We start from the raw sequence: 24,378 nt of genomic DNA, 5'->3' as shown, positions 1-24,378 counted from the left end.
AATGGATATTAATTTTAAGAATGACAAAATATTCCATTTAATAGTGGTATTAAATCCTTGTTTCAAAAGATTGATTTTAAATAAATATTAAATAAAGGCAGTGGTCATCTAAACACAACAATTCAACAAGACCAATATATCACATTGTCTGATACCAATAATTGCAAAAATCTCTGATATTGACTGATAATATTTATGCATATAACATCCAGCAGTAGAAAAACTTAGTAGATCAAACAAGAATATCAGTAACGTCCCTCAATCTAGTCACTGTAATTGTCAGTGTGTTTTTCTGCAGCAGTCTGGACCTCTTCCATTCACTAGGTTCAAGATCATTTTCAAAAACCCTCCAGTCCAATTTGGTCTCTTATCTGTCGAGGTTTAGAAAGCAGGTGGAATTTTAAACCGCTAGCAAAAAAGGGTCCGCAAACAACAGCTGAGAAAAGATGTGCAAATCGTCTTTATTTATAGTCTGTATTGATTTACTGTGTTTTTTAGCATAGCAATTGTAGACAGTTGTTGTTACCAGTTTTCTTTTCCTCAGGTTTAAACATTGTGTAATCATCAGAGCCCATGTGCTTAGACGTATTGAGTTATGGTGATCATGTAGGGTACTAATCAGGGTTCAAATCTGGCTTGCAACATTTACAAATCCCATTCTCTCTTATCACTTCCTGTTTTAAGTGTAATTATAAATGGAAAAAGTGCACAAAAATAATAAATCTATCTAGTATGATGTATTGCATTGTTTGTTTTGTTTTTTACTTTTATCTCATGTAGTTTCAAAAATCTTTCTTATATGGTGTGCAATATTTGAATTCACAGAGACTTTGAGTAGACTGATGCTTTATAAATGTACTCTAGAGAACCCTTCCGGTCTGTTTGCCTGTATCTGTGCGCTCCCAGTTGAGTGAGAGCTGCAGAGCATCTTTTGTTGAGTGCATTATGTTTGGCTGTTCTTTTAGCTCAGGTCTGTAGTTTGATGTATTAAGAGCCATTCTCATCTCTTGAGATATAGGAAGGTGCTATCACTGTGCTCTTAGAGAAATCACTTCTGGTAGACACGAGCACACTGGATTGGAGTCACTTATTCGTCTGTAGAATCACACTAAAACTATGTCCTTTGGTATCACTCTGCCATGATACCTCTTATGGCACTCGCGTTTTCTTGCTTTGATGCACAGAAGTGTTTGAAAGCTGACCTTTTTTGACATTAGGTATGTATGTGTGTCTCTTTGTGTTTAAGGAATGAATCGTTGAATCATTTACTCATGATTCAGTTCAATGTTCATTCATCAAGAAGATGTCTTGTTAGAGGTAGAACCAAGAAATGAAAGTCCTTCACAGCCCATACTCGAATGCTGTTTGAAATGACTCATTCTAGTGAATTGGTTTGGTCAGATGATTAATGTGAATACAAAACAAAATAAAATTCTGCAAAGTTACAACTCAGGTAAAATTTATTTTGCCATCACACTGTATTTTAGCAATGCAGGAAGGAAAGAGGAAAGGAAAGAATGTGTACGTGTGTGTGTGTGTGTGTGTAACTTGTGCAGATATAAATGACTATCTGTCAGCTGGACAGTAAGGTCAGTTGTCGACCAGAAGTCGGTCTAGCCCAGCAGTTCATCAGAAAAGAGAGGCACAGAACAAGAGTGAGAGATACGGCCTGAAGAGAGTGATTTAAGGACAGTAGGAGGAGTCCTTCATGGTAATCTGAATGATGAAAGAAGGCAGAGAAAGAGGGAAGGACAGGCACGAACACAATCACATTCATTGCTTTCAACACAAATGCCTATTCCTGACACACACTCTGGGACCAGGAAACTTCTGCTTTGTATTTGGAAGTAGAGAAGTCACACTTAGATACTTAAGTCTGATTGTATGAGTTTGTGTTATCCTGGGATAATTTTTTTATCTAAATAAAGAAAAAAATATCCTAATTTTTATAAAATACAAATTTAAATATTGTAAATAAACATCTCTGCAGTCTTACCCAAGTTTAAAATAGATGGATGTATACAAAAAAATATTGTGTATATATGCACACATACTTGTTGTTAATTCTAAATCCAAGTGAAAGATGCTAATATTTCTATTTTAATAACATACAGTATATAGAAATATATATGATAATAATAATGCCCTTTTTAGTCTGAATTCTGAGGACCTGTCAATGCGTGTACACATTCATGTGTGTGTGTATATATACTGTATATGAAATGATTTATAGATTTATTTATAAAACTGAACCTTATGTAGATTAATTAAATGTGTTTCAGTTTTTTTCTGAATTGTGAAAATAACATCCTTAATAAACGCACTAAGCATCTATTTAAATCTAAAAATGCAAAAATGTTTGTGTGCAGGTTTGGTTTAGGATTAGGGTCTCGAAAAATCATTAGCTTAGTTTAATATCCACAACATGAGAGAGAAACAGATGTGTTTGTGTATGTGTATGTGGTTTGTCTTCAGTCGCACAAGCGTGTGCGAAATTCTTTTTTTTTTCTTGTTCCCAAGTGAGTAAGATGGCCATAGCAGAAGATCGCAGACTCTTTTCTGCTCTTTTACACACACACACACACACACACACACACACACACACACGTCACCACCTCCAGCCAATTTTCTTCAGAAAAGACCTTCTTCCCCCAGACAGAGCTCCTCTGCAAATCTGCAATTTCAAAACATACAAATACATCAGTGGAGAAGGTAGATGTCTTGGATAAGGGAGGGATTGCTTGCAAAATGTGGAAGATAGTATTCAGCAGTAGCTTCCTCCAGGAGGAACATTTCCGCTGTGTACATGTTTGAGAGCTTATTAGAGGATGTAAAGATGATGAGATTGAGTGGGTGATGGGTGAACTGTGGGTTTGTGTAAGGTGTTTTTGACACTGTGTGTGCATCAGTGGCTGATGGAGTGTAACTCTTATCGGGACTGGAGATCAGGTCTCAGTAATTACACGGTGGAACTCCAGATGGTGGCTGTTGCTGAGGTAACACATTAGCTGGAGCGCCGTCCTCCTCTAGACTGATTAAATAAACACAACTCAGATCTGTGAATCCAAATCACAGGAGCTGTGGCACAAGTGTTTCTCAATTCATTTATTTGTAGAAGGGGTGGGTGGAGTGGTACAGGGTCATTCTCTTTATGCAGTGCTTTTTCTATCCCTGCGGAAAATCATCTCGGTTTATTGCTCCTGGAGGATTATGTGTTAAGTTTAGAGATATATTTCCACAAAATATGGCAAATAATTGAATTTTAAGTCATTTTAATAATTTTCCTATCAGAGGAGACAGGTTTTCCCATGTTTGCAGATGCTGTATGTCACCTTACTTAATGAAATTCTGTCCAAATATCTTGATTGAGGGCTGTTTATTAAATTCTTTGTTGCATTTTCCACAACATCTGTCTGTCTATCGTTCCATCCATTCAACCATCATTGTTCTATTTTACTAGCTATCAATCTATTGCTCCATCCATCCATCCATCCATCGTGTCATTCTAGCTATCATTCCGTCCAGTGACTGAATGTGCTTGAAATTCTTCACCACTTTACATCCATCTATCTATCTGCCTGTCTGTCTGTCTATCTATTCTTTCATCCATCACAAATTTATATATTTTATATACATACACATATAAATACTGTGTGTATTTGCATTGCATTTAGGATTATATACAACAATTAAATGCACTGCAGTTATTTTTTTTATAAATAATTAGTTCTGATTTCTGTCTCTTTCTTTCTCTTTCTCCTCTAAACCCCATCATTGAAGCACTCACACCTTTTAGTTACTTTTTAGGTCACTAATGCAAGTGAGCTAATGAATACTCTTAACAAAAAACCATTTAAAATGTTCTTCTTTATTAAAATACTTTATACAAGAGATGATCTGTACAGTGTGTTTTTATTCTCCAAACCAGGCATGTTACATTTACCTAGAAATCTTGGTCCTTTTGGTGCTAATTGGTCTATTAATTTGAATGCTGAACCTGGAATTAAATGTACAGTAATGTTCGCAATGACCATCCGATGTAGCTATCCAATCCAGTTCTGCATTAACCAGTATATAACAAATCATTCAAAAGACATTAAAATGTTCCAGTCCTGTGAGCCTGTGAGTTTAATGTTTTAGCATTGCTTTATCATCACAATTAACCTTGATATCCTGCAGCGAAAAGGCCTTACAGTACATGGACACACACATCAACATTGTGTTAAAATGCCCTCATGGGTCTAACTAAACCTGTGTGGCCAGTGGTTTTAATGTTCGTGTGTGTGTGTGTGTGTGTGTGTGTGTGTGTGTGTGAGTGTGAGTGAAGGTCAGGTCTGTAGAGCAGGTAGGAGTTTCAGACTCTCCTGAGGTCTTATGATCGGTCCGTAAATGAGATCCCACGAGGCCCAGAGAGCCCTGTCGCCACTCGCTGTTGCTTAGCGACTGTTCCCACGGCTCTGAGGGTGATATAAGGGAGCAACGGGCTGCCCACTGACAGTATGTGTGTGTGAGATGACCTGGTTAGTCTGTGAGTGTGAAGGACTCTGTGGTTTCGCTCCTGAGGGAGTTAAATAAGGTTATGTGGTGCTAAAATTCATTAAATAAAAAGAAGGAAAGCAAGGAAAGAACAGCGAAGGAGAGGTTGATAAGTTGTGGGGTCACTTTCTCCAGCTTTTTAAATGACTGCTCTTTCAAGTATTAATAAGGAATGTGCTTTGACTGCTTTCTTAAAGTCTGGCTGTTAGAGTAGCGTCTGTATGATTACAGTTCACTGAAGAGAGGGCTGTACCCCAAACACACTGCTAATGCCTCATAAGGAGTGACCTTTAGAAGAAAAAAGTGTGCATTAGTCATTCTCACATGACGCTTTCTGAAAGTTGAGGAAGTTTGTATACTCTCAGCGTGGCTTTTTGACGGGGTGCAAGTCTGTCTGACGTCTGTGCTCTTTTTAGCTTTCCCATCATTAACAGCATTTAAATCACATGAACATAACTGTTTTTCATTAAAATTACCTTTTAATTGGTTAAATTGCTACTATTGATAGTAACATGCAGATTACTTTTTAAATTGTATAACTTTATATTTATTATGATTATTTATCTTTCTGTACTACTAGCAATCACATGCATTCTATAGAAAATATAGTTTTTTTTCATTAATATGCTGTTTTTGTGGAAGGTGAAATTTGAAAATTCTTTTAATTTTGAGTTTGTCAAATAATAATACACAACGTGCATACAGTTCAATCAGTACTCAAGTAGGGATTTTCATAATTGTTTTTCATTACAATTATCTCTCAACTGACAATTGTTACTATTAATACAGTGACATGCAGATTACTTTTAAATTACTTTAGTTTTTTTTTATTTGATAACTTTATTTTTTTCTGTACTAGTATCAATGTAATCACATGCATTCTATAGAAAATAGTTTTTTTTATTAATATACTGTTTTTAAGGAAGGTGAAAACTGAGTTTGTCTAATAATAATACAAAATGTGCATACTGTTAAATCTTTATCATATTTATTAGTAATTTTAGGAATTTTCATGTTTTTTATTCAAATTAAATATCAGTTGATAATTGTTACTATCTATAAATGCATGTGGATGATTTGTGTGCATAGATAAGTTTTTAATTTTAGAACTTTTTGTTTGTTTATTTATTATTATTTATCTTTATCTCTCTGTACCTTGTACTGGTCGTGATTTGCACTAAAACACTTAAGTTAAATAACACACGATGCGCATAACATAGTGCTACATTAATTATGGTCTAATTTAATGTTTCTTGTTGACATGTTATTATTTAATACATTATCACTTTGTTTGCAGGTAGTGCAGTCGTTATTTGTAGAACATTTTCCCCTGCTCTAGTTATATTGAGCCTGCTTCATTTTTACATCAGCTTGCATCCGAATGTATTTGTGTTGAAATTAACTGACTTTTTAAGCTTAATTGATTAAAATGACAATTCATTGATCATTAATTAATCATGTACATCCCTTTATTCACATTTGACAGTTGCACTGAAACTTTAAAACATCCTGACATTAATTGTACTGATTTCCCTGCTGAAACAGGATGAAATCCCCAGCCAGCGTTCTTATATTAAGCAAAGGGAGAAAGTGTGGGGCGATATATTGTTTTGCAGTCACATCGAGAATTGCTTTTTTTTATCATGTTCTTTCAGGGTATATTTTACAGTGATAAGAGTTGAGACAGCGGGGGGATTGAATTCTCTTCCTGGCAAGCACTCCGTCACTTGCTGAACAATTTCCCACTGATGCAGAACTCGCTTCGTTTGTGCTTGGAAAAGAGTCACTAATTTGTGGAATTTGCCAGCTGACTTCGCTGGCACTGGACCTTCTCGAAGAAAGACGGAGGGAGAGAAAGAGAGATAGTCCTTGAAAGATGGAGAAAAGAGGAGTTAGATAAAAGAGAAATATATAGGAGAAGAGAGTTGTGATTTAGTGGCAACTTGTTCACACTGCAAAACATGCCAAGCCTGGAGTCAAAGCTGAGATTTCGCTTTACTCTGCGAACAAACACTGCCACTATTCCTCTGATAATAATCATAAAATCTCTTTTTTTCTCACTCTCTTTCTCTAATCTGTAGCTCTATGTGAAGCTGCGCTGTGAGGACGCACCCATGTTTGAGCATACGGAGCAGCTGTTAGCAGAGCTGGGTGGTGAAGAGCACGGGGCTGATGATGATGATGAAGCTGGACCATCTGTAGACAACATTGAGGATGATTTTATTCAAAGCAGTGATGAAGATGATGATGCCATGGATCACTGACTCAACGTTTTTCACATGTTTTATTCTAATTGTCATCCATGGACTCATCCAATCAGAATATTAAACTGAAAGCAGATGGCTGCATCTTCATAGTTTCCTCCATCTTCTGTCTCTCTACCAGTTACTTTTCTCTCCCCTTCTATTCCCGTTTGATATGTCTGACTAAAGCTGGGATGTATTTTCTGTTTGCCTTGTTTTTTGCATGCTGAGACTATGAACCATCAGGACATCTGTCACACTGATCTGGACACTGATCAAGATAGTGTTTCATAATAACATTTTTACTGTTTTATAAATGTTACAAAGCGCTAACAGTATCTTAATAAAACAATTCAAAATAAAGGCATTTCTAATTCCATTACAATACAGTATATATCCAAATAGCATTTTTTTTTTCTTTTTTATATATAGATATTTTTGCTTTGTTTTAACGTATGTTATATGGAACGAGAAATGCATTGAGGAACTGAAGTATTTTAAAAATAAACAGCTAAATGGCAATACACGTTTGTTTCCTTGAAATGATGATGATGATGATGATGATGGTTTGAAAGAATTTTCTCATTCTGACTTTAGCTCGTGTGACTATAATGTCATAATCCAGAATCTACACAATGAGCCCTCTAGCTGGAAGCCATTTTATCTCTTAACATACTTGAGTGTTTGCTAATGTCATTCCCTTAATGGTGAACTTAAGGACCATTTTGATTATGGATGTGCAAAAATAGTTTTGTTTATCTTGATGCAGACCCCAGACATGTGGCGTTATAATGCCACTATTACAATACATTATTATAATGAGCCTTGATGTTTGTTTGTTTTGTATTTTCCGATGGTCTCTGTCTGTCTTCCAGTTTTCACAGAGAACCATTTTTATGAACTGCTTCAGTTTTTCCCATCAAATATTTCAGAGACACTAGAACAAGCCTCCTGAGTTCAAACGAGACATTCGGTTTCATTTTGTGAATCCTTAGCAAATCTCATAATCCGATCACTGGAGGCCTGCCGGTTCCCAGCCCTAATAAAGATTCTCTTTTTAATTAAGCTTATGGACTTTTAGCTTCTCAGAGATGGAGAGTCTGGATGAAATATAGTCATATTTTGACTAAACCATCTTTTTTTCTTCTTTTTTTGCAACAAAGTTTCATGTGCCCATAAAACAAATATAACCCATTTTATAACCCATTTTACTACGATTCAAACGTTTTGGGTCAGTATGGATTTTTTTTTTTTTTTTGAAAGATAATCAAGAGAACAGTAAAAACAGTAATATTGTGAAATAATATTACAGTTAAAAAAAAAATCTATTTGAATCTATTTTAAAATGTACTTTATTCCTGTGATCAAAGCTGAATTTTCAGCAACCATTACTCCAGTCTTCAGTGTCACATGATCCTTCAGAAATCATTATAATATACTAATTTGCTGCTCATGAAACATTTATTATTATTACTATCAAAGTTGAAAACAGTTACAGATTTTATTGAAATGCATTTTATTTTGTTATAATTATTTTAAGACATTCTTATTGAATAAAAGTATTTAAAAATGGACTCCAAACAGTATAAAAAACAGTATATAGTAGTTTATTACAAAAATGAAAATTGTGTGATTACAATATGTCTAGAGACATTAAAACAGTATGTTCTGTATATTGCACTTTGTGCGGTTGCTTTACAGTCTTGCAGGGCCATTGGGATTGTGAACACCTTAATTAGTTTTAACACAAGGACTTTGATGGACATTTTAGACAGACAGAGCATGTTTTATTAATTCACTTGAAACAGCGACAAGCAGGGAAATGACAGAAAGCAGAGCACAACTGTATGAATGAGAAACATTTATGCTAAAGCATGTCAAGGTTAAGATATCATATGTGTACTGATAATTTAGTGATGTTTAATAATTCCTGAAAGACGAATGAGTGTGTTGGCTGCAAAATAGATGAAACCTCCTTTGTTTTTTTCTTACACAGTGAAGGCCTTTATGGGAAGCTCCCTTACAGAAAATCACCAGAAAACAACAGCCAAACGGGAAGATCGATGATAAATTGGTCACCTGAATAGCAGGTCTAACTCACAGCAGAAGTCACAGTGTATGCACCTGTCAGGTCAGTCTCGATACATTCCTCCTGAGAGTCAAGATTACGCCTTGTACTGGTCTGATTTCAAATATAAAGGCTTGCCATCCATTTACCCTCGAGATATGGCAATACAAAGCTTAAATGTCAAAAGACTTCTCACTTTTTGATCATGAGAAATCTAACATACTTGAATCAGACAAAACCAGCTGCCGTTTACACCTTAATATTTGGTTGTCATCACTAAACACATTCATTTTCACTTTCCAGCAGCTTTCCTGTCAATTTTATGTTTTTTGGAGAGAAATGTGATGGCATGCTATGCCTTATGGGTAATATGTTCACCTGAGTTCACTTGTTTTGTTGACTCGTCCCCTCATCCATCGAAGGGTCGATTTTACACTTGGGCTTTTAGAATAATGGAAAGGCACTTAAGATGGCAACACGCTTTCCACCGGGGAGAGCAGCGTGAGGAAGAACATTGAGAACATGTTAAAATGCATTATGAAATAGAGCTGTAGAGTAAAAGTGTCAAGGGCAAGACTACTATTAAAATCTTTCATCTATGCTCAGGTTTAATATCTGTTAGGCTCATTCTGAGGACAGTGTACTGTAATGTGGCTTCTTCCACAGATGCGCTATACTTTGGTGGCCTATGACTTTTATAAAAGCAGTAGAAACACAAACACCATGCTTTTATTCTTTGATCTGTTATATAGATATAATGTGTTATCTAACGTAAAATTTGCTTAGCATGAAAAGTAGCTAGTTTTAGACACCATAAAAAAAAAGAAGTTTTGGCCTCTTCTGTATCATAGAATTTGACTTGACTATCTCAAACAATTTAAACCAATATAACATCACTAGTTATAAACCAAAATTTTGCTACAACTGAATGGTTTAGGCCAGGGGTCGGCAACCTTTTCGGCAAGACGTGCCATTTTTTATTTTTCCAGTAAACCACTGTGCCTTTACGGTTGTTCATTGTTTGTAGAGACACACAGATGCAGACAATTCTCACATCTCACTCTCAAAATGGCCATATTTGAGGGAAACAAAATCAAGTAGGTTGCATCACTGTAACGTTATATGATTACGAGCGGAGGCAGAAATCTGAAACAATAATAGAGGACAAAATCATCGTCGCTGTATGTGGATACTAGGGATGTAACGGTATGAAAATTTCTAATCACGATTATAGTGACCAAAATTATCACGGTTATCAGTATTATCACGGTATTGTTAAAATGTGCTGGAGATGTTCAAAAAGTACCGAAACATAAATCACTTCACCAAGTTTCATACTTAAAAATCAACAAAAAGCAAATAAAATGACTTTTTGTTTGCATAATCACTAAAACAATAACATTACCAATGAGGTCTGGATTTTAAATTACAATTTGACTGACACCAGTTTAATAGCATGTTCAAATAAATAATGTAAATGTTCAAATAAAGCTTTGAAAAAGTTTAACATAAAAGGTAGACCACACATTTCAGCCTTTAAAGAAAAGGGTTTAATTAAAATGATAATTAATAAATGATTATATGTATTTTATCGGCTCCATAAATAATCCTATATAGCATATCTGAATTGTTTAAATGTACATAAGTTTGTTTTTCATCAACCGGTTAAAATTTACAGCAGGTCATGCAAATTTGGTCAATTTTTTGGCCAGACAGAAACTGCACACAGACTGAAAGTAAATAAGTGTCTGTAAATCCACTCTCTGGCAGCAGGTGGCGCTTTAGATGGAAAAGCTGAATTACAGCTGATTCCTGTGAACTCCGCGAACACTTCCTTTAGGTATTACATGGAGCGAAGATGAGAACAAAATGCCATCGAATTGTTTCTGAAGACAGTCAGATCCTTCAGAGGTACATTCATATGATTAATTCATTGATATATTAATTTGTATAATTCCCTTAGCACTCTTTTAAAACCTCCCAGCTTTTCCGCCCTATTTTCACTCAGAACGAAACTATTGTGCTGCTGTGCGCTCATGAGACTGTTACTGAAAACTCTGCTTGATGCCGGACAGTATTTATTTATCGCGAGTTGTTTAAATCACGGTAATCGAATACGGTTTTAATGATAATTAAAATATGAAACGGTAATACTAACCGCGGGGAATTTTATCATGATTTATCGTCAAACCGGTAATCGTTACATCCCTAGTGGATACCCAGAGCTGTACGATAGACCAAAGATTACCTGTTATATTTACCCAAAACAAATTATATCTTATGTTTATCCACTACAGAGATGCGGAATGTGTCGTCACAGCGGCAATGCATTCTGGGAATTTAGGTAACGGAAGCTACCGCGGAGACTGGATAATGTAGTGAATATAGACGTTGATATTATTTAATGTTTCTATTATTCTACTTAAGATCGCGTTGGAGTGGTTAAGGCTCACTTTACATCATTTGCCATAGCCCTTTGCACAGCCGGTGTGAAAAACGTGCTTTTTTCGGCCTTAGAAAGCTGAAAAAGCAGAGGTATTTCCTGCAGACATTAATAGATGCCATAAGTTAGCTCTTATCAGTGTCTGCATGAAATACCTCTGCTTTTGATTAACGCTGTTGATACAGTAAGCGTTAATCATTCAACGCGATCTTAAGTTGAATCACATAAGCATAAAATAATAGCCTATATAATGTCTACATTCACTACTGAACTCGGATGAAAGTTAAACTGAAACTCGGTAACACCTCAAATAAGATATGGCTTATGATCTCTGTAGATTTAACATACAGTGATTTGCATTAAACTGTTCGCCCTCACACTACAAATAAAAGAAAAACATATATGGAAATATTATCTATGGCAGCTCTTTGATCCCAGGCCACTTGTTTGTAAGGATTAAGTTTCATTCATTCATTTATTTGATCGTTTATCATTGTTCGGCATCTCTAATAATAATGAATCTTCAACTTGGTTCATTATTTATTTGCACAGCATCCACAATACACATCGATTCAAAGCAGCTTATAGTAAGTTCTGTTACCTCTATAATGGCTTAATTCTTTACACTGAGCAGACTTACTGGGCAATATTGTGATATATAACAATGCTAAATGATCCACTGTTTAAGATCTAGCTATGTATTATCCCCTTTAAAGAATAGGCATGGTTTTGCTGCTCTAACCAAAGTGTTTTAGCAGTTAGTCTATATCAGTACCACTGCAGTGAAGGAGACTGAATAATGAATATATGCAGCCTCTCAGACAAACCACAGAGCCATTTTTTTATTTTAAGAGATTTACTTATTAGTCAGTTTTATTCTAAGAGTATGTAAGATGGTTTTCAAAAAATATTAATAGTAAACAGTCGGCTTTTTTCTGTGGTGATTTGCATGCGTTTACACGGTGTGCTCCTGAGCGTTACATAAAACATGGCGGAATCTGACGCGGCGTGACGTAGTTTGCCAAGCTCTATTGTCCCCCCCTACTGTTAGATGAAATTTACGCCCCTGAGTATGCATTTTTCCCTATTGCTCCCACTGTTGGCACACGTGCAGTAGGTTGCCGACCCCTGGTTTAGGCTTTATTTAGGCTTAATTTGCAACTGTGTTAATACCCATTCTAGTCTAGTTTTCACATATTAGGGTTCACAAATCCCAAATTTTGGTAACGAGATTGTATAAATCTGCATTTAGCATGAAGGAATAAAAAATATATTTTGTTTTATATAATTTAGGTTGACAGTCATGATTTTCTTAAGGTTTACGAAGGGATGGTTCAACTAATAAAAAAAATAAAAAAAATCATCCTTTTGTTTTAAACCTATATGACAATCAATCAATTAATAAACAAATAAACTAAATAAAATAACATAACATATATTTTAAAGAATGTTGGTAACCAAACCATTTTTGTTGACCAAAAAAAACAGACTTTTAAAGAAAATTATCTTATGTTCCACAGAAGAAAGAAGGTCTCGTAGAGTTTTGGAACAATTTCAGGATGAAAAAAAAAAACATTTTTGGCTGAACTATCCCTTTTAGCACCATATGTTGAAAAAAATTAAATAAAAATCAGGCCCTATTTTGTATCATATTCGTGAAAAGTGCCATTTGTGGTTTTCCCTGTAACTCTTCACCATCACTGTACAGCCGCGGGTGTAGAAAGGCTGAAGCACATTAATAACAACTCCAATGACTAATGAGAGCTCGGATGGAATAGGAGATATTTTTGGTTTTGTGTCAGAAACTCCTCTATGGCATACTGTACAGGGTTTACTGGCTGCACAGCTTAATACGCTAATTATCGTTTTTTTCCCTGGAACTAAATGAACATGCAGCTCATTTGTTAAAAGCAGAACTGCATTAAAGTACAAAAGTACTTTATAAAGCTCCTCTAAAACTCAATTATATACTGTACCTGTAATTAATGTTTTTGCTAAGAGGAACAGAGCTTCTGTATGGACCTTAAATATTTTATTCTTAGTGATGTCTTCTATGTTAAGTTAAAGCAGCCGATGTTGCCATCAGTTTTAATTGCAGACGTGCTCTATCAAAAACAGCAATAGCTTCAGCTAAACTCCTGGAAGGCATGAGAATGGGATTGAAAAGAGAAAGCAAAAATCTAATTCAGTCAAATGAAAGTACTCTTATTAAGCAGAAATTGTTCAGAAAGATTCTTTGTTTTGTTACAAACAGATAATCTCTCTTCAGAATCCACAATCAAATTATGCTGCTGTTGTTTATTCATTGCCTCAAGTTTTTAATTTAAAACTGCTTTTGTTTTCAAGAGAACAGGCTTTTGTTTTTAGCTAGAAGTCAAAATATTGAGGGTAAATTTAGATCAGTTCTTCTTCAATTCAATTTACCAAGCCGAAGACTTCTCTAAGAAGTCAAATAAGTGATTTTGGGGTTCACGGCTTGCCACAACCTCTTCAAACTAAAGCAACTAAGTAAGTGGATACAGATTAAACACAGCTGAATTTCAAGTGCATGTCAACCAGTCTGCGTCCTGAATAATCTGCCTCATCTCTTTGAAGAATTCACATTAATCCGTGTGGGAAAATAATCTCGGAGCAGAAAGATCCTGGCACAGATTGGCCTCTGGCATATTGCAATCCTAAACACACGAATAGAAGAGAAGCCACGTTTTGGAAAGGTTTTCAAGGCAGTTTGTCCTCAGATAAATCTAGATAGAGGGATTATGGAAGTATAATCTGAGTATCGTCATGAGCCCTCCTCACATTCTCCTTATCGGGGCTCAGGCTGCGCACCCATGGAGGCTTTATTTCCTTACAGAATGAGAGAGGAACAAGTGTGACCAACATCACTGGAGGCGGCGCAGGTTCCAGCCGAGCAGAACTTTCCAATTACCTGATACACGGGCATATAAACAGAGAGTTAGCTCTGTTTAAGCCGGCAAGTTCCTTAGAGATAAAGACAGATTCTAATCTCTGTTATTGTGTTCTTAACCTTCACTTTTCATGTTTTACTAGCAGTAATCCTCCACTGAGAGATGCCGATAACAGTGATAATGATGTACGAGCTAAATGCAACTTTAATGGTTTGTACTGACTGAAAAACAAAGGCTCAGATCTTCTGTTTCAAACTAAACGTCGGTCCTGTGTGGCTGAGGGTGCAGAAGCGCTAATTAGGTTTATAGACGGAAGGGGACCTCTGAGACCAAATGAATCATCTATAATTTGATAGAAAATGTGATAAGACTCACACAAGCATCATATTTACATAAAAAAAATTCCAAAACAGAAAAACCACTAGCGAAGTCTGCAATGATACTGTTGTGAATCAACACAAAGCTTTTTAAAGCCATTTTTTATCCAGAGTGCCGTCAAAGGATTCACTCTGCGATTCCTTTCCACATAATTCTCTCTCTCTCCCTCTTTTTTCTTTCATTCAAGGTCTGTCTCTTCAAGGTTATAAGCAATTTCTGCATTCCCCCTCTAGTTCTGTGAAATCTGATATGGCCATATCAGTCCCTGACCGATCTCAAGCGTCTGTGTGTTGTACATAAAAACAAGACAAGCACTCGCTGACACTGTCCATGAGTCATCGCTCGCACAACCTCTCTGTCCATTTCTCCTATTCTCTTTTCTGTCTAACATATATATTCATCTTTTGTGATCTATGTCAAGGGAAAGTGTCAAACTCCTTTTTCATTTGAAGACATTTGTTTGAGCGCCGGCGACATTTGTAGCTGTGCAAACATTCCCTGCAATATGAACATCACCATATTTAAAGATAGAATATATATAGAGAGAGAATTTTTGGAGAAATTTAACATTACAGCATGTTGAAAACAAACTTTATAATGTAAAATGTAAGCTACATTTATGGGCTTTTAATAAATGATGTAAATGATGTGACATATATTACTAAAGTTTCTTTAAAGTAACTAGTTTTTTTTTTTTAACTATGCATTTTTTTTCAACGCATTTTGATTTTCTTGTAATCTAAGTCACACTCAAATTAGTGACTATTTCCAGATCACTAATCAAATAATCAAAATAGTTCACTCATACATACAGCTATTATGGTCATTATAATCACTAATTCATTGCAATATCCATGGATATGTACAGGATGGATATGTACAAGGGGCTCTTAATGGATGTATCCATTTAAATTGGTCAATGTAATGGAAACAGAGCCCCTTCTTATAAGACTCCATAAAAGTCTTGAGTCGCTTGTTCAGCCTGACTAACCAGTTTTGCTCATATTTGTTGTGCACACAAGAATAATATTCTTCATTTCACTGTCAGCGCTTCTGCTGTGATGAGAACAAAGGTAAAACATTTTTTCCTTTTTCACCTCACTTATTCATTCTTTCACAGATAGCTAATGGCTTCTAAAAGCTTGTTGAAAAGCGCTGTAAATGTAAGGGGTGGTAATCTTATCATTTTTAAAAGCATCATCCATTAGCTTGATCTTGGTGCCACAAAAACACATTAATACAAATTTGAAGATGGCAGTCATTTTATTAACCTTCTCCTATCATTTAAATGGTGCGGTAACTAATTCAGACCAAAAGTGACATCATTTCTAAATATTTTAAGCAGGGTTATGAATAAGAGAGTGCAGCGATGGCTACACGTGAAGCAAGTGAATTTGGTAAGTTCCCAGATTAAGACATTTAAATTCTTTGTGTCTACCATTTCTGATTTTGTTTAAGAAAAGCTTAAATCTAAGCACAATACATCTGATGTATATACAGCAGAGAACAAGAAATCATGTTTTTGATATGCATTGTCTCTTATTTGCAGGAATCCAATTTCTCTTTGATTTGAGGATTGTGTTATTGGGAAACAGAGCAGCAGGGAAAACCTTTTTGGCAAACCTAATAACAGGTCATGCAGAGCCTCATCTAAGGAGAACGGCCCAGTGTGTGAAGATGCATGGAGATTTTGCCGGAAGGCAGGTCACTGTAGTTGATACGCCGGGCTGGTGGAAGAACTACCTTGTCAAAGAAACCCCTGAATTTCAAAAACAAGAGATTGTGCTTAGCGTAGCTCATTGTCCTCCTGGGCCCCATGCGGTTCTGCAGATCATACGTGTCGATGCTTTATTCAAAGAAAAACACAGGAGGTCAGTGCAGGAACACCTGGAACTTCTGAGCGAGAGAGTCTGGAATCACACTATAGTCGTGTTCACATATAGAGACCAGCTACAGGAGCAAACTTTAGGAAAGTACATTGGAAGTGAAGGAGAGTCTCTTCTGCTCTGGCTAGTGGAGAAATGTGGACACAGATACCATGTTCTTAATACTGAGAGAGCCACCGGTACGCAGCTGACGGGGTTAATGGAGAAAATAGACGCAATGGTCATGGGAAACGGTGGCTGTCATTTTGAAATGGACAGAAAATGGATCCATACGGTGGAAGGAATGATGACAAAGAGATACATGAGAGCAAACCAGAGGAGGAAGATGGTACAAGAACAATGGGAGACTCCACTTGTACGACAAGGTAAGAACCAGGGGCCAGATTCATGAAGATCTTCAAGAAGGTTAAATTCTGAAAAGTTCTTAAGTGGATTGTTCACCCAAAAATGAAAATTACCCCATGATTTACTCCCCCTCAAGCCATCCTGGGTGTTTATGATTTTATTCTTTCAGATGAAAACAATCAGAGCTATATTAAAAAATATTCAGCCTACGTTCTACGTTATCTGCTGGAATGGCGCTCTAGTGAACGCGTGTAGGACAGTTGGCGGAAGCTAGAGATTATGGTTTATAAAGTTATAAAGTTCTAAATATGGATATTTTTCTTAAAAACATTGATTCGCTTCAGAAGGCCTTTATTAACCATGTGGAGTACTTTTTATGATGGATTTATGCACTTTATTTTGCTGCATTGTAAAGCTAGGAAGAGACGGGACATTTTTTTAATATAACTCCAATTGTATTTGTATAATAGAAGAAAGTCATTTACACCTACACTCTCAGAAATAAAGGCACAAAAGCTGTCACTGGGGTGGTACCTTTTCAAAAGGTACACTTTTGTACCTATTAGGTTCAAATATGTACACATACTCCCGGTTTCACAGACAAGGCTTAAACCTAGTCCTAGACTAAAATGTAAGTCTTAGCTGTTTCAGTTGAAAGAAACTTGCACTGACTGATCTTAAAATATATCAGTGCCTTTGTTTTGTCTCAAGATGCACACCAGCAATGTTTTTTTTCTAAGCATGTTTATAAAAATTACTTAAAGTCGTAATTGAACTATGGCCTAATCCTGGCTTAGTCTAAGCCCTGTCTGTGAAACTGGGCCTTTAAGTACTAATATGTACCTTTTGAAAAGGTACCGCCCAGTGACAGCTTTTGTACCTTTATTTATGAGAATGTAGGATGGAACTACGAATGTTTCTAAGGGCAATTTCTGAAAAATACTTTTTTTATTTCCTAATGAGAGAAATGTAAGTTGGAGGTTATCCAAACTTTAAGAAATTATTCACAAAGATTTTTAAGAACATTCTTTTCAGGAATTTAAAAATGTTTTTGGGAATGCAAAATATTCTTAACTTCATTGTCAAGAAGAAAGTAAATATCAAGAATAATTTTTTCTTAATGTTTTGTGAATTTGGCCCCAGATAACCATTTTTAAAGGGATAGTTCACTCAAAAACTGTAATTCTCTCGTAATTTTCTCTCATTATTATTTCCCTCATGCTGTCCCCATGCAACACAAAAGGAGACATTCTGAAGAGTATTATGGCTACTTTTTCCAATTTAATGAAAGTGAATGAGATCAGGTGTGCTACTGAACTCCAAAATGACAAAAAAAACATTTAAAATAATCCTGATTTGTACACCTTATGAAGTCAAATGATTCAAATTAGCCAAACTTATAATAAACCAATCAGTTGTTCTCTCTGCTGTAACTTTCGATTGAAATATAATGGACTACAAAAAAAGAAATGTAGATACCCATTACCTTTTGTTCTCACTTCTCTTAGTGACAAAATATTATTGACATCTTCATAATTTTTTTGCTCCACGAAAGAATGAAACAGTTTGGATTGACTTGAGGGTGAATGAATGACATAATTGTTATTTTGGGTGTGAACTGTCCTTTTAATCCCAGTTTAGACAAAAAATATTTGATTTAAATTCATCTTGTTTTTACCAGGTCTCAAACATGTCCACATTCCTAAGATGAGGATGATAATATTAGGTTTTCGAAGGTCTGGGAAGAGTTCATCTGGAAACACCATTTTGAGTATGGCGACATTCATCTCGAAGAGAACCTCCACGTGTGTGAGAAGACAAGGCGAGGTGGATGGGAGACATGTGACTATAGTGGACACTCCAGGCTGGTGGAAGTCTCTCCCAGTGGCTGACACTCCTGAACTGGATAAAGAAGAGATTTTACTCAGCATGTCTCTCTGTCCACCAGGACCACATGTGCTTCTGCTGACCCTGCGTGTAGACATGTCATTCACAGCAGCAGAGAAGACATCAGTGGAGGAGCACATGGAGCTTCTTGGTGAGAGAGTGTGGGCTCATACCATAGTGCTGTTCACCCATGGAGACTGTCTGGGGGATGTGACTGTCGAAGAGTTCATTGAGAGTGAAGGGGAGGCTCTACAGTGGCTAGTTGAGAAATGTGGGAACAGATATCATGTCCTCGACAATGAGAACTGGAATGATGGCAGTCAGGTCACAAACCTGCTGGAGAAAATAGAGAAGATGGTGGCACAAAATAGGGGGCATTATTATGAAATTGACCTTAAGACACTGAAGGAGGTGAAGCAGAAAAGGAAAGCAGTGGAGAGGAAAGCAAAGGCAAGAGCTAAGAAACAAAGACAGATGAGGAAGACGGACAGCACAATGAAGGGTAAGATACTGGTTTTACACAAGTTTGAAACAATTTAATTCCATAATGTGACGTTTCTGAGTAAAACATGATATCCAATGAGAATGCAGAGATTAATCACTCACAATAACTTCAAGAATGTGCAGTAAGAATTTACTTCTGATTTTTAAAATTCTATTTTATACTGTATTTATTATTCAGCATTCCGCATTATCTACTTGTTAACAAAGGGGGACGTTCTTTTAATTTTTATTTTGATGAATTGATTTTACTGAATGCATCTAGTCAAAGTTTATTATACACAGTAGCACATTTATTTAAAAATAAAAGAGAAAAGTAAAATGTAGGTTAAAAAACACATTTACAGCTATACACGTTTACTGCATAAACAAGTTGAAATTATGTTTTCACTTCAAATCTACATACACCTTTTAGTGCATCCAGCACATGCCTGACTGTGTAACTGTACAAAGTCAGTCAAAGAACACGTCAGTAAAAAAAAAAGACAAAGGAGTGATGCCGAGGAAGATAAGAGCTACTCTTGTTGAAAGTATTTCAATACATACAATATTGTGGAGATGGAGGGATACAGAGTTCAAATTGCAAATTGAGTTTATTCTTTTGTGGCTTTTTATAGTCTCAGTTTGTCTTTGAAAAACCATTTTGATGAGAAAGTTTTGGCGTCACCGTGTCTGCTAAGACTTCAGTGTGCATCACAGAAACGCTGTGTCATTCAAGCTGCATTATTTATTATGAGTTCAGTCTGAGGTTTTGGGAATGTGATATTTGATAATGAGCTTTAAGTAATGTATAGTTTTGTTTATATTGGTCAAAACCTGTTGGGTAAAAGCTCATTTTACTAAATATTTCACATACATATATTCCTCAATTCAACATTTGTTATCAAAATTAAATTAAATACATTTCTTGAATTATGATTTCTATGGAAGCGTGTTCACTGAGAAAAAACTGTGCAAATAAATTATGGATCCATAAAATAAATTATGGATCAGAATAGTGAAAAAAAATGAATTGTGAGATAATATATCGCAGTTACCCTTTTTATTTATTTATTTGTTTGTTCATGACAGAAACAGGCTTCCACAAATCGAGGACTTTCAAAATATTTATTATTATAACAGATGTTAACTCACAATGGTGAGTTTGTAACTCACAATTGCAAAGAAAAAGTGTATATCTTGCGATTCTAAATTTGAACTCAGAATTGCAAGAAAAAAAAATCTAATTGTGAGAGATAAATTCATTCAAATTGCGAGGAAAAGTTAGAATTGTAACTCAAAAACCTCTTTTTTTCTGAGGCAAAAACAGGTTTCCATTAGCTTTCATAGCTTTTTCCTAACAATCCCTTTATTTACGTTTGACTCTTGTATTGGAGAGACGTGAAGTGAAATTATTGGAGAGCACAAGGAGGAACGTGATTGATAAACATTGCAGATCAAGTTCGAACACATATCAACTTGACAGAAGTAATGCTTGTCAGTCCTGTTCTATTGGTGCTGGCTTTTATAATTTTTTTCATGTTTTTAGATGTTGGAAAGCATTTCTCTGAATTTTGTCTTGTGCTGCTGGGTTATGGAGAATCTGGGAAGAGTTCAGCAGGAAACACCATCCTTGGCAGACAGGTGTTTGGGTCAAGAAGAACAGCCCGGTGCGTTCAGAGACATGGAGAGGTGGGAGGACAGCAGGTCAGCATCATAGACACCCCCGGCTGGTGGAAGCATCAGCCCACAGAACAAACCCCTGAACTAAAAGACGAAATCACACAGAGTGCATCTCTATCTGCTTCTGGACCGGTCGCTTACATTTTGGTCCTTCGTGCCGACTGTTCCTTTAAAGAGCAAGAGCGGAAGACGATGGAGGATCATTTGAGGCTTTTGGGCTCCACGGTTTGGGATGACAGTATAATTCTGTTCACATTTGGGGACTTGCTCGGAGACAGAGCCATTGAGCAGCACATTGAATGTGAGGGAGAAGCTCTGCAGTGGCTTGTTGACAGATGTGGAAACAGGTTTCATGTTTTTAATAATAAGGCCAAGGGTGAGAGCCATCAGGTCACAGAGCTGCTGGAAAAGATACAGGAGATGATTGCGGCTAACAGCGTGTGCAATGACAAGGACGTGCGGGTGCTGCGGGAGGTGACAGAGGGGAGGAAGGTGGAGGAAGACAGAGCAAACACAAGACTGAAGATGCAGGGACAAAGACAGGAAGATGAACCCGATGATGTATTTGATGATGGTGAAATCATTTGGTAGTCGAGAGCATGGAAATGGACAACAGCTGTATGAGGCGAAAAGTTCTGGAAATCATTTTTATAATCAGTGCTTTTGTTTTGTTTTCAAGTAGAAATATCTAAACATCCTTAAAACAAGATACAATTATTATTGTTATTAACTAAAGTGTATATATATATGTGACCCTGGACCATAAAACCAGTCTTAAGTCGCTGGGGTATATTTGTAGCAATAGCCAACAATACATTGTATGGGTCAAAATTATAGATTTTTCTTTTATGCCAAAAATCATGTTCCATAAAGATATTTAGTAAATTTCCTACTGTAAATATATAACTTAATTTTTGATTTGTAATATGCATTGTTAAGAACTTAATTTGGACAACTTTAAAGGCGATTTTCTCAATATTTTTTATTTTTTTGCACCCTCAGATTCCAGATTTTCAAATAGTTGTATCTCGGCCAAATATTGTCAGATCCTAACAAACCATACATCAATGGAAAGCTTATTTATACAGCTGTCAGATGATGTATAAATCTCAATCGAAATATTGACCCTTATGACCCAGGGTCACATATATGTGTGTTTGTGTAACATTTAATATTATATATATATATATATATATATATATATATATATATATATATATATGTATGTATGTATGTATGTATGTATGTATGTATGTATGTATGTATGTATGTATGTAGAGGGCACTAGGCACTATTTTTAAAATGTAGAAATGTGTAACTGTCTGTGGAAATGTATTCCTCTAGAAATTCGCTGCCATATCTTTACTCTCATAATGCACAGACCCTTTAGCGACAAGAATATTAAAATTTGATACATTTGCACAACACATAGCTGTGGGCAAAGTGGCACACATTCAGGAGAAATATGCAAATAAGATGCCACAACACAATATTTCCAGGGAAAAATAAACAAAAACAAACAACCAAACAAATAAATAAATGACAAAAAACATCCAAGGGGAAGAACAGCAAGAGGAAGTAATGCTAATGCAAGTTACTGTTGCTAACAATGACACTATAGTGACTGTAAGAGTCTTGTTTCTGGTAGATGAAGTGAATGTCATTAGATGAGGCAGGTTTCAGACAACGGCTTTGATACTCCTGTTCATCATTCACCGTTTGGAGGATGTTTGCCTTTCACTCATATTCACATGTACATAGTCACTGTGAGTTGTTGCCTTCTGTCATCTGAACTTTTCAATGTGGCTATTTTCACTGGGGTATTTTTTTTTTGCTCAAGGATCGTGACGATTCATCCACGAACAACTCAATCAATCATCATTGGACTATCTGTTAAAGGGCCAATCCTTTCTTCTTTTCTGGACCTTCACATACTTTATACTGTTGTTTAGCCATTGAATTGAATAATACACTATTATTTGATTGCTATTCAGCAGATGTTGGTTTCTGTGTTTTTTTTTAATGCACTTATTTGCTTTTGTATTTAAAGTTTTCACAATTTGAACGTTTAAAGAGACTTTTGGTTTACTGAATTTTTATATAATAAACATTTAACTAGATCACCGGTCTCACTTTACTTCTTTACTCAACACAAAATACATAAACCAACCTGAAATTTATGACTCATTAAATACCAAACTTTGAAAGGAATGACTTGAGGACATGAACAACATTACATACCACATGATCAATGACTAACATATCTGTGTTAACTGATGTTCAGTTTGCGCGAAACAGATAGGAAAACGGGTGTATGTTCACAGTTCCAAGAGCCTCTCTGTGACAGTATGGCTTTAGAATGTTACAAAAGTATTATAGGCCTTTTTTTTGGCTCAATATAAGCTGCCATAATATGGCACTCACTCTTAAAACAGTGTACTGTGGCCAATAAGGGTAAATAAATAATGCCAGAAATGTCATTCCCTTTAATTCACACCAAGAACAATAAGCATTTTTTAAGAAGGACAAGAAAGCAAGAAGGACAGGTTATAGATAGTGTCTCATGTTAAAGGATGAAAAGAGGTAACAAACAATGGCAAGGAAAAGTTTAAAAAATGAAGAAAGTGAAAAGGGCAAAGCTGAGAAATGTCAAAGAAGAGGATGAAAGTTGTGAAAGGGGAACAAAGCGAGGTTACAGAATCGGACTGAATGAAGCCTCGACAGATGACAAGAGTTGGTCTTGCAACACTGAGTTGGCCCTTCAAACTGTATCCATTCTCTCTCACACACACACACACACACACACACACACACACACAGAGAGACAGACAGACAGTGTTTCAAGAAATTACACATGAATAATTCATGTTTTCAACTTTACTTAGGCCAACTAAGTCTGTATAATTAATTGAGGCTTCTTTTACAGGGGACTGGAATTAGGGAGGGATTGTTTAAGACGGGAAAGACGTGAGAGGGCAGAGCATGTTTATCATGTAAATCAGCACTAAGTGGTCATGAAATCTTTTAAAATTATTATTATTATTTCTGTCAAAAGCTTGGCATGGTCTTCCAGTCTAGTACTTTAGTGTATATTCATCTGTCACTGGATAATATTTGGCCCATTGCTGGATTGATGTGTGGCTGGTAGATCACACTTCTCTGGCTGTTTATGCATTTTTATAATTGTCAGTATTCATATTCTGCCTATTCCATGCTAATAATTTTTCATATTATTGTGCTTAACTATTTACTCAATATTCACTTTGTGTCATGTCAATGAATTGCAAATATGCTTAACATATTCCAGCATAACAAGGGCATCTGCTCTGAATGTAAATGAAACACATTGTGTCTATATCTGTTGAAATGTGCCATCTTAAAATAAAAAAACAAACAGATCTTAATTCTTGATTTTTAGTCCGTTAAAGGAATAGTTCACCCAAAAATGACAATTTGCTGAAAATGTACTCACCCTCAGGGCATTCAAGGTGTAGATGGGTTTATTTCAGATTTGGAGAAA

General features: G+C 35.9%; 2 protein-coding genes across 2 annotated transcripts in view; both read left to right on the top strand.

Moving 5' to 3' along the window:
• LOC306877980 (uncharacterized protein) overlaps window positions 1–7,838 on the top strand; it is a 90,773-nt gene extending 82,935 nt beyond the window's left edge. The window contains exon 11 of the mRNA XM_079430050.1: window positions 6,618–7,838. Within this exon, the coding sequence (XP_079286176.1) occupies window positions 6,618–6,800 (183 nt within the window). The 3' untranslated portion in view covers window positions 6,801–7,838. The remainder of the gene's footprint in view (window positions 1–6,617) is intronic.
• Window positions 7,839–15,946: 8,108 nt separating this feature from the next.
• On the top strand, window positions 15,947–21,449 carry LOC306878549 (GTPase IMAP family member 8-like; the record flags this gene model as incomplete). Its single annotated transcript, XM_079430982.1, has 4 exons — window positions 15,947–15,974; window positions 16,127–16,828; window positions 18,490–19,197; window positions 20,725–21,449. 4 exons carry the CDS (start codon window positions 15,947–15,949, stop codon window positions 21,447–21,449), a joined length of 2,163 nt encoding a protein of 720 aa, XP_079287108.1.
• Between the last annotated feature and the right edge of the window lie 2,929 nt (window positions 21,450–24,378).

Source organism: Barbus barbus, assembly GCF_936440315.1.
Source record: "Barbus barbus genome assembly, chromosome: 12".
NCBI classification, from domain to species: Eukaryota; Metazoa; Chordata; class Actinopteri; order Cypriniformes; family Cyprinidae; genus Barbus; species Barbus barbus.
Note: the sequence above shows the minus strand (reverse complement) of the source record. Positions and strands in the feature narration are given on the sequence as shown.